Genomic DNA, 18698 nt, shown 5'->3' on the forward strand with positions numbered 1-18698 from the left:
CATGGTGAAAAACATTTGTTTTTTTCAGGAATTTCTTTTCTTTTTTTTTTTTTTTGGTGAAATGCATTGCTATTAAAATTATTTCTGTACATAGGGCCACGAGGGGGCAGTATGGATTCAAGACACGCAAGCTATTGTTTCTTTCCTTACATTGTATACTCATTGTAGAATTTGTATTGCATAACCATTGTGTGTTTTATCTCTTTTAGGCCCTTTTATGTTTAAAAATTCATGAACTAGAGTGAAAAGTGCAAAAAAAAAAAAGTATGCTTGTTTTTTTGTTTTTTTAGGAATTTCTTTTCTTTCTTTTTTTGGTGAAATGCATTGCTATTAAAATTATTTCTGTACATAGGGCCACGAGGGGCAGTATGGATTCAAGACACGCAAGCTATTGTTTCTTTCCTTACATTGTATACTCATTGTAGAATTTGTATTGCATAACCATTGTGTGTTTTATCTCTTTTAGGCCTTTTTAAGGGTTGTTTGTTTGTTCTAAATAAAGTCTGTCTTGCAGGAGGCAATTAAAGGCCAATTCATTAGCTGCTAAATGATCTAGGTGCAGAAGCCTTTGTTTTTACCACAGTAAGTGATTCTGAGACATGCTTTTATCTGCTGCTGTTTCAGCTTTAATTAGCTGAGATTTATAGATCATTGTTTAAGCTTTACCTTTTGCTAACCTCACTAATACATGTAAACAGGATTTGTATATTTTTTATAAATATTTAACATCTCTAATCAGCTCTTAACTTATTAGGCTAACTGGTTTATTGACTTTCTTATTTTGCTTGATCTCCTTGAGACCTACGGTTCTCAATGGCTTTTCTTTCACACAGCCACCACACTCTTAAGTCTCAGAGCCTGTGTTTTGTGTGCAATGCTTGACAGAGCTCTGTGTGGCTCTACCAGTATGTGAAATCGAATCTAATGCACATATTCAGGGTGACAGGAACACAAACTGAAAGCTGAAAAGCTGTTTAGTCTCAGGCAGTGATGAAGCGTGTTTTCCACATTTTTTCCATTCTGAGGTGATGGCGGTGTTCTGAATGCATGATACTAAAACATTGAAGCTAGTGTTTGCTGGGGAAAGAGATCTAAACTGTATTTAAAATTGAATTGTGAAACCTGCATACATTTATTATGTACAATAAAATAAATATTAATTGCCCATTTAAAAACTTCACTAAATCATTCAACATTCAAATATGAATATTGTAAAAATACATGAATCAAAGTGTCATGACATTTGTAACTATTTGTACTGATTATATTTTAGAATGCAGTAAATCTACATTTTTTACAAAGTGTTTTTGACCATAAACACAAACAAAATAAATATGCTTAAAGCTGCAGTAGGTAACTTTTGTAAAAAATATATTTTTTACATATTTGTTAAACCTGTCATTATGTCCTGACAGTAGAATATGAGACAGATAATCTGTTAAAAAAAATAAAGCTCCTCTGGCTCCTCCCAGTGGTCCTATTGCCATTTTCAGAAATGCATCTCTCCCGTTAAGAAACAACCAATCAGAGCTGTGGTCCGTAACTTTGTTTGTGTTCAAAATGTAGAAAAATGTATATAATAAGCGAGTACACCATGAATCCATTTTCCAAACCGTGTTTTTAGCTTGTCCTGAATCACTAGGGTGCACCTATAATAAGTGTTTATATTCGGACTATTTTAGATTGCTTCTGGGGTACCGCGGCGGAGTAACCCAGTACCTTTGTGATTCTTCATAGACATAAACAGAGAGAAGTAGTTCCGGCTACGATGTTCTTCCGCAAGACGCAAGCAGTTCTGTTTATTAACCGCTAAAGCGTCAAAAGTTCCCAACCGCAGCTTTAATGAAAGTAAATGAATGTTTCTTGATGAATTAGTATTCATTTCTTAACATTAATAAACCTCACATGAACCTTTGTATTTTGTATGTGTATATATATATATGCATGTATATATATATATATATATATATATATATATATATATATATATATATATATGTATATATATGTATATATGTATATATATATATATATATATGTATATATATATATATATGTATATATATATATATATATGTATATATGTATATCTATATATATATATATATATATATATATATATATATATATATATATATATATATACGTACCATTGAAAGTTTGGCTTTGTTCAAAGTATGTCTGTAGGTGTCTAAGTAATTGTGTCCTGTATGTAATATAAATGATTCAGGAATTCAAACACATTCCTTTTGATCCCGCGAAATATGATGTTTCACTCCCGAGCGCGCCACTAAGATTGTGTGAAATGTGATCAGGATTCTGTGCTTGTCCGATAGGACCTTTCTTAAATGTTATCTGGGGTTCTGTCTGTATCAGTGAGGCTCTAAAGAGACCTTTAATCCGATCTTCCCGGCTGATTCGCACAGGCCGATGTGAAATGGGCTGCGTTATTCTGGCTCTTTCAGCACAGGAGGAGAGTGCTGATGGGGCTTGGGCTGCGTGTCTAAGCTGCCGTCCGGCGCAGTGAAATGTCATTTCCTCTGAAGCAACCTGCCGTGACTAAGCCCCTTTATACACGGAGAGAGTCAGAGAGAGAGAAAGAGAGAGGGACCTGAGAGACTACGTGTGCAGGTGAAGTGTATCAACTCTGGCTGCTTTGAATACACATTTCGTGTACACTTGTAAGACAGTTTTTTTGTGTGTATGTATTAATGTCCAGGAGAGGGGTCTGTCTCTCTTTAAGTACATATTTTTATGATCGATGGGGTTGAAGCACATCTTGTCAGCTTAGATGACTTGAGACATTTTTTGTTCTGTGAATGTATCGCAGTTGCGTGATTGATAATGTTTTCTAAAGTATGCTGAGAGCATATTTGTACTGCGGTTCTTTCCCCAGCTGCCTGCTGTATATGAAATATGGGAAATTATGCAGGAAGTTTGATAATGTACTGTTATTTTTGCAAGAAAGTCCCCCATTTAGAAAAGCCAATGTATTTAACATAGCTTGAAGCGGTAGTTCAGCCAGAAATGAAAATTCTGTCATCATTTACTCCACACATCATTTCTTTTCTTTTTTTTCTGTGGAAAACAAAAGAAGATTTTTCTTTAGGAATATCCTGGCTATTATTTTCAAAATAATGCAAATGAATGATGTCCAGGACTCTTAAGCACCAAAATGACAAAAAAAGTGGTCTATAAGATTCATGCACACTATTAAATGTCTTCCAGCCATTTTGTGGGATAAAAAGGCAGAAGTAGTCATTATAAAGTCATTAAACTTTGAAAATCTTGACTTTGCCTTGGCTGTCTTTAAGCAGTTAATGACATAAGTAGCAATGTCTGATTTTTGAATGAATCATTCCATAGTGTAAAATCTTTTTAATCAATCTGCTGATCATCGTTATGAACAGTGAGGTGTGCTCTAATTGACCAATTGGTGCGTTGTGATTGGCTGAATGCCTCAAGCGTGTGACAGAAATGTTATGCCCCTTAACATACTGTTATGGCATGTCCTGGTCAGAACACCAGGGTGACAAGACATTAACAATAAAACCCATTACAAACAAGGCATTTGTTGCATCCAGTGTGGACATAATTACGGATTATAATGACTGTAAATACTGTATTTATATGTTTTGGCGCAGGAAACAGTCCTCATCCTCCTTAAAATGTGCTGCACACATCTGAATATTTGGATTGAAATGTTCTGGAACGGTGTTGTAAATACAACTTAACCACTGATTTTTAGTTGTGTAATTTTTTTGGAAGGCCAAACAAAGTATTTTTTGCTTTAAACGACGAAACACACAGTGTCTCAAAAACATGGTGCCATCTTGAAAAGCGAGAATCAATGTTACACCGCCTTACTTTGCGTGAACATTTGGGCGGCATTATGCAAATCTTCCCACATCGTCACGGGGCATTCTAAGTGGCTGATAGATGATACCATCGTCCACCGCCGATTGCTGAAAGACATCATGTTGTTGCTCTGGCATCGTGACCCCCCCCCCACTTTGAATGCGCGATCGTTTTTTTATTTGTACTATCACTTTCTAGATTCGCGATCACACGTACCCTATACTATGGTCCAGCAGTACTTACCACACATTTTACAAGATAATATGTTTGTCAGTGGTACTGAGGATCTGCGAATCCTTCAACATCGTCCTCAGTCATCTGTCATTACACAGTGTCTATAACCGGACGCGACAGTTGTCGTGTGGTGCTGTGCAGCAGGGTTGCCAGGTTTTCACAAGAAAACCCACCCAATCACTACTCCAAACTAGCCCAAAACTAGTCCAGTTGTGTATCGAGGGGGTCCCCAGTTAAAATTTGCATCCCAGGGGATAAATACCTTGAGTAATCTATTTCTTTAATAATAGTTTCAATGTAATATGAAGTAACAAGCTTTTGAAAGTCTCTTATGCTCACTAAGGCTGCATTTGTTTGATTAAAAATACATTAAAATCAATAATACTAAATCTTCAGCAGGCATTATTCCAGTCTTTAGTGTGACATAATTCTTCAGAATTACTCATTATCAGGATTTAAAAAGCTGTATTTAAAAACAACATAACTGTCAAATCACACAAAGGGCACAGGTTCGAACCACAGCAGGGTTTAGCTGAAGGGGTACCAAGAATTATTCCCAGGATTGAACCTTTGAACAAGACACTTAACCTACCATTGATTTATAGTAAATGTCCCTGCAATTAGTGCAATGTTAAGCATTTGTTAAATGTCAAGTGACTAATTAATAAAACAATTGTTTTCAAGACCTGCTTCTAGAAGTCCAATTTATGTAAATTTATCACCAAGAAGCAATTTTGTTCTCCATGCAAACAAATGGTTAAATGACTAGATAAATGATGGTAATATGCAGTACTTTTTGTATGTTTTGTAAATGATGAATCGTGAAATAGATGAGCTAAATATCCTTTCAATTGGTTCCAGGTCTTTAAGACTCACTCCTGCTTTCAAATTTTACTCCTAACCTCAAAATCAATTCAGAACGACTCTTTTAAGATGAGTCCCATCAGAGTAATTTCTTTGCTTGGTACAAATCAAGGCTAAGCCGTGAGGCCTTGTTTTATGGTATTTCTTACCAATATTTTAGCACAGAAATGTGGAGAACATCTTTTTTCAAAGAGCTTATTTTCTTTTGAACTCTCTGTGCCAGGCTTGATGTTCAGAATAGCTTTAAAATGCATTAAAAAGTGCCCCAAAAGCTTATAACTGCCCCTTGTGCGTCTGCCACACAGTTTGAAATGTCCTCTTTCATTTTCTGTCTGAGGACAAATTGAGGTTTTGTTGAGGCATATTGATTTTCACCTTGGCATGCTTTTGCGTTTTCACATAATCAGATGGCCTGAAAAGTTATGCTCTTCACGTGAAGCGAAAAACGTTTTGTTTGTATTCATGTAGCATCTAGTGGGTGTATCTATGCATTTCCTTTCTTTTATGTGATCGTCCTTTCATAAACAGTGCGGATGAATTTCCACAAAGGCCTTGTTTGGTAAACGTGATGCAGTTTCCCATCTCTGTTTCACACACTCTCTCTCTCATTGGTTGTTTCTCATGCACAGGGCATTCTGAACAACTTGGATAACACTGGCTCATGTGATCTGGAAAATGATGACCTCATGCTTGATGTGGATCTGCCAGAGGACGGGGCCTTACTCCATGGTTAGTACACACACAGTAATTGAGTAGTATAACCAGCAATCATTCAATAAACCAAAACTGCCGCCTTATTTGACATCTAAATTGCTTACAAATATGGAAAGTTTTATATGATCACCTCTGCATCAACATTCTCTCGAAACGTGTAGATCTGGTTAATAAATTACTAAATAAATGAATGTCTGTCTTATTGTTTTAAACAATTTGTAATATAATCATCCTTGTGTTTATCTTTGATTTATTAATTCATCTTCCGTTTGTAAAAATAATGATAGCTGATCAGATTTAATCATGTTTGATCACTGCCAAGTGCGAGTGAAAATTGTGAACTATTTTGAATGTGAATGACTTTTGTAGAGATGGCCATGTCAGAGTTTCCTGCAGCTCAGTGTGGTTTTAATCAATTAAATGTGATCAAGACATTGAATTCAGTTTATCAGCATAGAATTCAGTTGGATTCAGTATGTCTTTTTGTATTTGAATTCATATTTTGTGGAATATAAAGTTGTAGAGACATGGCAGGCGAACCCAAGACTTATTTTCCAGCAGCTTGTGTTTTTTTATGTTATGTATTATTTTTCAAGAGAAGTGCTTTTTCTGGATTATTTATTACAAGACTGCTGGCTGTTGTTTGGAGCTTTAGTTTTTGATATGGTTGATGGATGAATTGAGTTAAAGCTTAATAAATATGGTTACTTCCCCCCAGCAAAAACGTATAGGAAAATAACCTAAAACAGTAGTTCAAAATAACTATTTCATATGAACTATTTAAAGTTTTTCTTCATTTTTAGTCCCCTTTTGACTTCTGTGCAGTTCATTAATTAGTGGTGTAATGTGACATGAATTTAGAAATGCATAAATATTTAATTTAGTCTTTCAATTAATTTGAGCTCATAAAATGCATATATAATTATCAAGAATTAGAAAAATATCATAAATGTCTAAAATAGTTTTAGACTACGTTTTGCAAGTTATGCTGAAGAACACTGCTTGACTTTGCATGTCAACTGACAAATAGTCCAAAAAAGATTAAATTAGTTATTAATGTAACCTTATACACTACTGTTTTTACTTAAAAAGTTAATACTTTTATTCTGCAAGTACACATTAAATTGATCAAAAGTGAAACTAAATTGTAACATTAAAAGAGATTTTGTTTAGCTTAAGTCCTATTCTTTTCATGTTCTCTCTCTATTAATCGGAGAGTCACTGAAAACTGTCATTTAAATTACAGTTGAAAACGGTTTAAACCTGTTTAACTGTTTAAAACTGTTAAACATTTGACAGTACTGCTGTTTTTACTGTAATTTTTAATCAAATAAATGCAGTTTTGGTGAACTTAAGAAAACTTCTCTTAAAAAGATAGAAAATCTTACTAACACCAAACATTCGAATGGAAGTGTACATTGATATATATGTATATATGATATATATTGTACATACTGTCCTGTAATGGCACATGCTGTTGATCAAATTCATGTGTATAACATTAAAAACAAACAATAGTGCCTGTGTAACTATTGAAAATAGCCCCTGCCAGGAATACTGCATACCGAATGTCAACTCAATCATCCAAGTGAGACTCTTAGTTTTGGAAGAGGATGTCCTAGCGTGGCTTCCTGTTTTCTTCAATCTGAGAGTGTGATTTTGTTAGAGAATGTGCAAGTGAAGTCACGGGGTGGTTATGGTTTCTGCAGATTCCATTAGAGATGGCAAACAATAGACTTCGTACATACACTTTATAAATGACATTTAAATGAATGAGTTCATGAATGACTCCTGTTTGGAAACAGTTCTTTCAGCTGTTTGCCTCATGTTAATCTTTTGAGCGTTTCTGTGTTTGTGTGGTGTCATGTTAACGTTCAGTGTTTTGGTCTGTGCCATCAGCAGGAACCAGTCAGTTTTACACAGCAGTGTGTGTGTGTGTGTGTGTGTGTTTGGTATGTGTGTGTTGTATTTATAGCCCCGGGCATCATGCCCTGCGGTCATGTGAGAGGGGTTGCATAGCCAGAAAGAAGTAGAGGAGGGAATAGATGACTTCAGAGCCCCCTCCCCCTTGTCTGTCCCCTCCCTGTCTGTCTGTCTCCTTCCCTCCTTCATTCCTTCCATGGTCGATCCGTCCACTTGGCAGGCAGGCAGGAAGGCCTGCTGTTTTGACGCTAGTTCCTGTGACCAGAGAAGAGACCCTGCCCGAGGTGCTGTGCTGACTTCGGCTGAGAGCACCACCATCAGTTCCCCTTCTCTTCTGATGGCCCCACGGCTCAGGGATTAAAGCTGTGTGTCTCTGGATGCATCTGGTTCTGGTCAAATCTTCCCAGGGAGTTTCCAGAACTCTTAAACTCATACACACACACACCACCCTCGTTCCAACAGGGCGGAAAAGTCATCGGATTTGCAGATTCTCGGGTGGCCTGTGAGGAAGTCGTAGGAAGTTTGACACAACTTTTTAAAAGTTTTCTGCATAGTTTTTTTGGGAGTTCTACACCACAAAACTTTGGAATTTTTAACTTGGGGGAATTTTTGTCCAGCTGTATTTCAACCTTTTCTTTTGGATGTGTCTGTCAAAACAGACCAAGCTCTGCTTTTAGTTGTTAGCTTATTTGTATTCGTGTGGGTGAGTTTTGGATTGTTTTTCGAGTGTGTTTTTGAGGCTCTGGCAGTGAACCGGACTGCAAGGACAAGAGGAATGTAGCAGGTCTGTTTTGGAGCTTAGTTTTCTGTCTGTTCTACTTGCTGTCTTACTTTGTGCTAGAAGTGTATAGAAAGATTGAGAGAGTGCTTGTGTGTGTGAGACAGTGTGTTAGTGTTTGCCCTGATATCTCGCCTCAGGCGGTGTGAGTGCTTTGTATCGAAACTCTAAGAGCTCTGCATTTGCAAGGACACTGCACAACCTCCCAGAGAAAGATGATCTTCTTTTTCCAAAAAGAATGTCTGTTTCTGAGCGTTTCTTGGAGACTAACTGAATTGTGTGGTTTAAAGTGAATTGGGTTTTGAGCACTTGTTCAATGCGTTTGTTTATTTGTCATTGACTGCTGTTGACCCCTCTGTGCATGCAGATGGGATGGCCCACTTTGAGCGCTCTGACAGGGGGGGCCGGCCGGCTCAATGGAGGAGGAGACAGCAGAGATGGAGTGGAACGGATCATGCTCATAATGACAACAGGTGAATGCCTTGGAATATGTATTTCCTAGTTAAACATGGAAATTGATTGGATTCTAAAATACAAACCGGAATCAAGATCAAGTGTTTAACATAAGTGGCTCTTTTTATTTTTATTTTTTTTATTTAAATGTTTATACTTGTATATTTACCATACATTTTATTTTAGTGTAAGTGGCATATTTTATTTAGCATCCAGGACTAGAAGTGTCCATTTTATAATAGTGTTTATATTAAATCTTTTAATTTCATTCACTCTGAAGCACAAGCATAAAACCAACAAAAAAAATTCCCCCAAATAATTAATGTAATTTAGTTGTAATGTAATGGTCTGGGGTCAGTAATATTTGTAAGATAAATATTTTTAAGTCTTTATGCTCATAAGTCTTTATGCAAAAAAAGGCTGTTATGAAATATAAATATTTAAAAGAGTGGTTGATTTGTTTTCACTTTTTAAGCTTTAGTTAGTGTTTAATGTTGCTGCTAGAGCATCCTTACTGAATCAGAGTATTAATTTAATAATAAAAATATATGTGAATACCCCAAACTTTTGAATGTCTCTGTGGATTGGGACATATAGAAACACAAACTGTTAAACAGCTAAAGTGATGCAACATAAGTCAGAATGACGTTATGAGAGACATTGTTAACACCTTAATTAGGGTACTTTCAATGCCAGATATATACAGGAATAATGTCTTCTGGTGATTTAGAAATAATAAGACTTTTGACAGTTGCAGTTTGTTTCCGTCACTTGATTGAAACTCCTTTAATTCAGATTTTTGTTTCTTTTTCTTGTATATTTTTCTATAAACTCTTTCTCGATCTCTCTCTTTTTTTTTTTTTTTTAGACTGGTCGGGTTTCATTACGATCCCTGTCGTGCAGGACCTCGGCCCCTCCATCCCGCAGTCCAGCATGACAGTCACACGGTGGCGCTAGATGAACTCACTCTCAAGCACCTGGCTGAAGACTGCTCGTCTGTCAAGTCCCAGCTGCTCAAACTCAAGAGTATGCTGCAGGTGGGAATGCTGGAAGAGTCATGTTTGCACTTTTCATATGCAAACCCAGCTGTTACCCTCTGAGCAGCTTTTAGCATGTGTGTAGTGGGAGAATAAAGAGCGAGAAAGAATAAAAGAACCTGAGAAGCTGTAAACATGAGCGTTTCATCTCCTAAATAAATTGTCATTTTATATAGATGGATGATGGCGAGATTTCTCCAGAGAGTTTGGATTCCAGCGAAGATGACAGCAGAGCCCAGCAGGTCTGTAACGTCTCATAAACACCCACCTGAATAGAGCTGTTAAGCTTGTTGTCCTAAAACATTAGCACATTAAGAGCATTAGCATTGTCAAGCCACGGCTCCCTTAGGAACTTCTGATGTGTTTTTATAAAAGTGGTTTTCAAATGCTAAATGCATACTTTTAAGAGACTTTCCCAGTTTGTTCTACATCATCAATTCATATCTTTAAACATGAATTTTGAAGCTGTTAAAATGCACATTGTCAGCAAGTTACTACATAAAGGCTACAACTATAAGTGCAGGAGAGTCCTAATGTAGCAGCTTGTGTTTTTAAAGCACACCACAGTTCCAGAATTCACATCTGAGTTGTGTAATTTATGAAGTAGAACGAAACATTCATATATCTCAAGTAATGTTTACCACAGACCTTATTATACTCATAAATTGCAAACTGTTATTCTAAAAAGCCATTAGTAATTCCAGAGGGAACCCATGGTGAATTAGTCTTCCATTTTGGCTTAAAAACTGACGCCAACAGCTGCATGTTTTGTTTCCATTCTGTACACTTGTTGTTTATGTGTATGACAGTTTCATATTTTTGTGTTTGATTTCATTATTTGTTTTTGTATTTGCGTGTCAGATGGAGGAGCTGATGAAGGAGGTGGCACATCTCAGGGAAGAGCTGAAAAATAAAGATCAAATCATCACACGGCTCACTCATCAACAGCATCAACAATCTGTGAGCCATCGCCATTCCTGACACATTCACACTCGCACTCATTTTGACCATTTTTTATTGATTTGAAAATACATAATACATGAGTGGCTAATCAGAGCCTGCAGTGTCTGCTGGAAGATGCTGAAGTCATGCTAACTCCATGTCTGCTTGAGTGAGATGAAATCAGGACGAGATGTTCTCAGAACAAACCCACATCTCATATTGTTCATTAACTTCACCGTTCCAAGCCATAAAAACGCATGCACTTTACCCTTTAATCCCAATTACTGTCACCATCAGTGAGCAATTATATCATTAGCGCTAGTAAACTTGCTCACCTCTTTTGCATTATGCTGATTGCAAAGCAAAGATGAAAGCAACTGAGATTTCTTTACACAAGAACAAGAGTATGTTATTAGTGTTGCTCAAGGCAAGCATCCGTAATATTTATACATTGGTTAGGGAATTTAAACTCTCCCTCACTTCACCTATGCCATGAATGATATCTCAAACTGTGTGGCTTGTTAAGGAGAGGTGCTCTTACTAGGAATCTGATTTCAGAGTTTAATTTTAATTTTTTTTTTATTAAATGGTTTTAAAAATGTTTATAGGTTCTAAGACAATTTAGATTGCAAAACTACTCTGCATAAATATAAAAAATATACCAAAATATAAATAATAATATATTAAACAATTTATCATTTATTAATAATAATTCATAAGGAATAGTTTTTTTTAATAGTTTGGTGATTTTATGTTGGGTGTCAAAAATAAAACAATGATAAATGGTAATCTAATTTTGGTAATCTGTAATGTTCTACATTAGGAATCCTTAATGAATAATTGATTAATCTTATAATAATAATAATAATTATTAATTGTATTCATATTCATAATGCATTGTATTCATTGTAGTTTTGTAGTTTGTCATGTCTGTCAAAAATAAAACAATAATTAGACTCCGCTCTTAATATTGTCATATCTGAACAATTAAAATATTAGCTAACAAATATTCTGTATAGAGATTCTGTATAGTCATAAAACAATAATGCAAATTATTATTTTTGGGTGCAAGTTTTGAATGGTTGAGATCTTCAAACCACTCATTAACGTATACAAATCTAATCATTACGGATTCTTCTTTCAGCCAGTGAGATGTCCGTGTCATCAGCAGAAGTCAGGGGTCAAAGGTGAGAGAAGAACTCATCATGATAAATCCACTCAGACGGTGTGGCGACCGCCCCATCATCACCCCGCTGTGAGTCATTTCTCTCTCTCTGGCTAGCAACGTGCATGTCAACATGATCGCATCATCAAGGCACCCAAAACTCTCCCAAAATGTCAGTATAGAGTGTATCTGTGTGTGTCCTTGGTTGAGCTGTCTGCCTCGGTTTTATTTCCTGTTTCCCCCCTAAACTTCTCTAGGCTTTGTAGGTGGCTAGTTGTTTACTAGGAGCGGAAGCAAATGTGTTGTCAGGGCTGACAAATCAGGCATCACATTCCTTCTGTTCTTTTCCTCTCCTCTGTCCTTTCCTCCCTCGCGTTCGTTTTTCATGGTGAAATAGCCCGATGCTCTCTCGGGACGCCCTGAGCCGAGGCGAGTTTGCCGAGGTGCAGATTTGGCCAATTTGCAGCTGCTAGGGGAAAACGGGCATCTACTACAGAGTGCAGAATGAGTGTCATCTCCTATTTAACTGAAGCCATGCTGCATCTACTCCGGTGGTTTAGCTTTCAGAGCCCCAGCCTGAGATGTTCACCATTGGATGTGTTCTTATAGAGGACCGGCACACAATCAGTAAAGCTAATGGTACACGGCGAAAGACTGGAGTCAGGAGAGATGAGGGAAGTAACAAGCGATGGATGAGAATTTGGAAGTGGAAATGAGGAAGAGAAATAAACTGTTATAGGGGATTGGGGATAACAGGACTTGTTCATTTTGCACACGTTAGTGTGCAAGATTCATTTTCTTTGCCTGTATGATTTCCCCACCTACGGTATGTGACTTTTAACCAACTTTTTTCTGTGGGACATAAATGAAGATGTTTAGAAGAATGTCCTGCTGCTCTTTTCCATATAATGAGAGTGAATAAGGCTGTCAAGCAAGATCTTCCGTCAGAATTGAAATTTTAGCCCGTTTCTCGCACTATGGTGTTATATTGTTATTAAAAACTTGATTACACTTATGCTTCATGGTGATTCTTTTGGGTGCTTAACGGTGCTTGGTACCCATTCACTTTCATTAAATGGAACATTGTAGCTCTGACATTCTGATAAACCTTTCTTCATTTACTCCCCCTCATGTTGTTCCACAAACATGTGACTCATTCATCTAAGAAGGGTAAATTAAGATATTTTATTGAAATATGAGGAAATTTAAATTTATTTTGGTGAACTGCCACAGGTTTTTCGATGGGATGTTAAAAATTAACCTTTGCATGAGTTCATTATAAAGCAAGATATCAATGATCAGTTATTATAATTGTCACAGAACTGCAAACAATCCAAGGAAATGTTAACATACTAAACTAATGTTTAATCTGTGGTTGCTGGCTTTATCATAACTCAAACACTCAAATATTTGTTCTACTTACTATGAGTGTGTCATGTTCCTGGATAGACTTCCTTTGTCCTTGGAGCAACAATCCTTTCAAGCGATTTATAGACCTCACTCTTTCCCTAATGCTAAACGAATGCCTTAAATTAGCAGGGGAAGACTGGGTTGATTGGACTCGTTCCAGTACAGAATGTTGATTCTGGAAAACGTCCTAGTTGTGTAAATGAATTATGTACCAGATATCATAGCATCTTTTGTTTACCCCAGTTGTGTCTTGTAAAACAGCTGTACATATCGTTCTTGTCTACAAACTGCCATTATTAGAGAAATCTGCGTATTGCATACTAATAATGTCTATAGTACATTGAGTGCGTACTCTGCAATGCTGCCTCTTGTTCGTTTAAGCATTAAGTGAGTCTTGCTGAGGCAGTATTTTGACTGGTCCACTTACAGCTTATTCTGGCCAGGAACAACCCCCTTAAACAGTAAGAAACCTGCTTGAAAAGGCTGCATTTATTTGATTAAAAAATACAGTAAAAACATTCCTGTGATGGCAAAGCTGTTTTTTCAGCAGCCGTTACTCCAGTGTCACATGATCCTTCAGAAATCTGATATTCTTGCTGATCAAGTAAAATATTTCTTTTTTTTTTATCAATGTTGAAAATATTTGTGCTGCTTAATATTTTTGTGGAAACTGCTAAAAATGTTTCAGGTTTTCTTGATGAGAAGTAAAACAAAGCAGCAGTTATTTAAAATATAAATCTTTTGTTCCATTTTTGATGCCTTTGCTGTCACTTTTGAGAAATGGGATGCATCCCTTCTGAAAGAAGTGTTAATTGATTTCCCAAAAAAATCAATCAATCAATAATACACATAAAACACATTAAAACAAATAAAATAAAATAACATAAAGAAAATGAATAAAAATAAACAACTTACTGACCCCAAACTTTTGAATGATATTGTATACAGTACATCAATTACTGTTGACACTGGGCTTGTGCACTTGCTTCAAAAGATCCTTCATTTAGTCAGTTATGCAATTTATGTCATGTATACTTGGACGAACATAAATTTGTAAAGATAAACAAGTCTAGTTTTCTGTTCATAATGAAAAGACTTGAGAGACTCAAAGCCATGCTCACTTTCTGGGCATCAGGTTTGTGCCTAAAAATAATTTGTTTTGCCTTTAACGCTCAACATTTTCCCAAAGGTGCTTCTAAATGGTATGCAATCAATTTTTCATGATATGGTTTGTGTGTTTACGAACATTATGGTTGAGCATGTCATAATATTTGAGGTAAAAGAACATATTTCTGATCTCAGAAATTTCCCCAGTGCGTGTGTAGTTTACACGCAAAAGGAAATGTTATCTGTGAGATTTGTGTGTAAGATAGGAATATTGCTTGCATGTAGTGTACATGCTTGCATTAAAGCCTGGTTTTTTCACTGATGTTTTAGTCTAATGTTCAGACATCTAGAGTAGTTTGTTTTCTCAGAAGAAACGTGTGCCGGTTCTCTCTGTGTGTTTTGTCTAGATTCACTGGGGTTTGTCTCTTTCCGCAGCTGTGTGGGTGTCGTTTGTGTGTGTGTGTGTTCACGGCTTTTCTGTGTGTTGCAGGCTGTACCCACTCCTCTTCTCTCTCCCTGGCAGTGCCAGTACCAGACTGCACCTCGTGCCAGCATGCCTCAACGCCGACAAAGTGAGTCATTAACCCCTGTCCTCTGACCCCATTCCTTTGGCAAAATGTTCGGCTTTTTTCCACTACCCACTCTGTCTCCTTCCCTTCTCTTTCAAAAGCTGTCTCCATATAGGTTTATGAATATATGCACAATATAGTAACATGAGGCAGTGAGTCAGGGCTGTTTAAGTAGGATATTGGTTAAATGAGAGATGAGGAAGAGGAGATGTGATGTGAGACCAATGAAGATCCCCAGCAGATCCCCGCTGGGCAGTTTTATAGCATCTTTGTTCAGGTCTAGGTGGGCCACTGCACTGGTTGGATCACACCATCTGTGTGTTTGTGTGGACGGCCGTGCTATGCCCTGTCTTCAGGTGTGTTTGTGCAGGGAATTTGGATGCACATTGCTGTGCACCAGTGCGGTCAGTCGAAGAGCCAGCATTTGTTGTCTGAACCAGCATGAACACATGCAGCTGTAGTAGATTGTGAGATAAGATAGTAACAGGATTCACTGTAGAGGAAGGGAATTTTTGTTTCTGCGGTTACATTTTTGCATTTGCTTTGGCAAAATTAAATGTCATGAAAATTTTTCTGAGTATAGTTAATAATGGAAAAACAGGTAGCCCTGTCTCAAATTCATTCTATTAAGTGAGCTTGAAGTTGGCATGGGTTGAAGCAATTAATACTTTAAAATAAATGACTTCTTTCCAGAATTTTAAGCTCATATTAATGAAGTTAGAACTCATTATATCAATATTTCTAGCACAATTTCAATTTGCAGTAAATTTCAGCAAGGTTCAATTTGCAGTAAATTGCAGATAGTGTAACTCTGCACACAGGAAATTATTCATTTGTACTGTCCTTAGTATGCTTTATAAAACCTTTTTTAGTGGAGGATTCAGGTTTATATTATTAAAAATAAGTGAGGACACCAGTAATTTAGTTTAGCAAGAATAGAGCTGTGATCATCTGAGAGAAGGTATGTTTTGCAATGTTTAGTTTAGATAGAGCAGATGTCAGTTCATCTTCCTTTCTTGTATTTTGTTTTCTTCATGTTTTCCTCTTTTCCCTTTCTCTTTCCTCTTCCAATTTCCTGATTGGATGAACTTGTGCTTTGTGTTGTTTCTCCCCCTCTGCCTATCCCATAATACCCCGGGACAGGGGTGGAGCATCTTGTACATTACTTCCGCGACACAGCGTGGTACAGTAACCTCCACTAAAAACTTCACCCTTTGCATGGTCACATGACATGAATGAACGATGCATGCTTTGAGTCTGATTTTTTATTTTAGAAGCATGGATTAACCCCCCCCCCACCATTTACATACGAAAAATAATACAGGTGGCATGAGACTTTTTTTTCCTGACTCTTTTACCCAAAACAACTATCCTAATCATAAATCCAAATTGTTCTGTTTATCTCTTCCTCCGTGGGCTGTGATTGCTGTGGTTGTGTCAGATCTGTCTTTGCTCTGACGGAGCTACAGTGTTTACTGAGAGACCCACTGCTTCTCTCAGTCTGCTTCCAGAGACTTTACAGGTGAACCAGGGTTTAAACATCACAAATGTACACACAAGCAAAGAATTAGCCCATAGTGCAATTGTCCTTGTCCCTGTGATTGCACAGGGAGATGTTGAACCGTTTTAGAGGACAATTAAAATAAAATGATCCGATAACTCCTTTGGGATTCACATTATAACCTCCACTTCTACAGACCCAGGATATTAAAAACTCTTCTATTATCAAAATGGCCACATTTCATCAGCCAAATCTTACAGTAAGATGAATGACTGAATTAAACCCAGACTTTATTACAGCTCTTTCTGTTGTAATATCCAGCAATCGTGATATGAAGTTATCTTGTGAAACATTTTGGAGGCAGTTAATTCTCCCTGCTCTTTTTTTAAAATCTGGATGCTTTTTTTTTTCTATAGGCCAAAACAGGCCAGAACGTCAGATTTTCATGGACCCCACCACAAAAATGTTTTTCATTTCAGTTAGTAGAGTTTTCTTGGAATTTTTGGAATCTCTTCTGGAATTTATGTAACTATGTAAAAGCTATGAATTCACATTATTTTCTATACGGTTCTAAAATAATGCCACAAAGTGCAAAGCATTTTTTAATAAGATTGTCTTGTAAGCAATCTACAAGTGATTGTTACAATTTTGGCACATCCTCATCCCTAGTTGTGTTATAGCCACTTTTCCTTTCAGGAGTATTTATCAGCAGAATTGAAAACTGTTCGATAAATCACACAAAGCCATCAGAACACAACATATCTAATCCGTTAATAGAAGTATAGTGACAACTCTGCATTGGTCTGCTCAGCCATCCTTAATATTGAGCCCTCCTCTATAAAGAATCAATCAATAACCTGGCCCTCATTCTTGTGGAAACATGTCAGATACTTTAGGTACTCGTACAGAAACTCCATTAAAAGGTTTAGGTTTGGAATCAGTCCACAGTGGCAGAGCAGCATGAAAGCTGTTTGACGTCGTTGTTTTTCATTTTACTGTCTTGTGGTTGTTGTTTGGTGCCGCATGATTCCTCTGTTTTTATGATGTGAATATTGTGTTATGAAACCGATATTTTCAACTCTAAATCCTAATTAGATGAGCCTTGTTTGAAGCCGATATAAACACACCTGTCATGAATTCTGTATTAAAGTTGCTATGTTGCTCAGCAACCCCAAAACTGCCTAGAGTCAGTATAATGAACTATGTTTCTTGGCACAAGAATTGTTTATCGTGTGCAAATTGTTTATTGAACTTTGTTGTCATTTATCATAATGCGCTTGCTGTCATTTTCTAAAAGCAATAAGGCTGTAGGGCTGTTCATTACAGTAACTTTACCACAGTTAAGTTTGTTTTGGGTACTCATCTTTGCATTATGCTTAAGAGCATAGCCATAGTAAATCACTGTAAAAGTGTCCTTGAGTGTCTTATTGCTTTTATGAAAGTGCCGGAACGGTGTTAGAACAGCAAGCTAAGATGATAACAGTACAACACTCTTCAATAAATATTTTGCATACTACTGTATAAACAGTTTATCTGCCAAGTAATATAGTTCATATTTTTATGGGAATGTCATGCTCTGGAATTGGGGGTTTCATCAATAAAGCAAGGTAATCAAATTAATTGAATGAGGAAAATCATTTCTAGGTTTAAACAGCTCATTAATATCTGTTTTAATCACTTCATTCATTTACGGATTCTGATTGCATTTATTGAAGAGTACAGGAGTTATCAGTCAAAGTTGTGTAATTCTTTCTCTAACACAGAGGAGGTGCACTTCACATGTGTTCTCATTTTTTAAGCCTCATTCACATTGACTGTGATTTGGAATGACCAAAGGGACTTGAGGTCAACCACTGAGAGGTTTCATGTTTATGCAAAAAAAAAAAAAAAAAAGCCATGTAAATTAAATTTTAAATCTGCATTTTGAGTTATAATCCATGTAAATGGGACTTTAAGTCCTCACAGAGTTTAAAAAAGGTTACAGTCTCTGAGACTTGTCATTTCTCACTGAGAGACAGTGATGGCCAGAAACGAATGCATTATGGATGATATCTTCAAGTGTCTGTACGAGTCTTTCCACCCCAGAGACTTTGTGACGTCACGTAGAGGCTGTGACCGTCTGTACACCTCATGCTGCTATATT

General features: G+C 36.8%; 1 protein-coding gene across 1 annotated transcript in view; it reads left to right on the top strand.

The window, feature by feature from the left end:
* LOC113117535 (serine-rich coiled-coil domain-containing protein 2-like) overlaps positions 1-18698 on the top strand; it is a 33152-nt gene that overhangs the window by 9079 nt on the left and 5375 nt on the right. Inside the window, exons 5-10 of the mRNA XM_026286276.1 lie at positions 5586-5685; positions 8739-8844; positions 9693-9861; positions 10038-10103; positions 10723-10821; positions 11948-12058. Coding sequence (XP_026142061.1) covers positions 5586-5685; positions 8739-8844; positions 9693-9861; positions 10038-10103; positions 10723-10821; positions 11948-12058 — 651 coding nt within the window. The remainder of the gene's footprint in view (positions 1-5585; positions 5686-8738; positions 8845-9692; positions 9862-10037; positions 10104-10722; positions 10822-11947; positions 12059-18698) is intronic.

This window comes from Carassius auratus, chromosome 17 (genome assembly GCF_003368295.1).
Source record: "Carassius auratus strain Wakin chromosome 17, ASM336829v1, whole genome shotgun sequence".
NCBI lineage: Eukaryota > Metazoa > Chordata > Actinopteri > Cypriniformes > Cyprinidae > Carassius > Carassius auratus.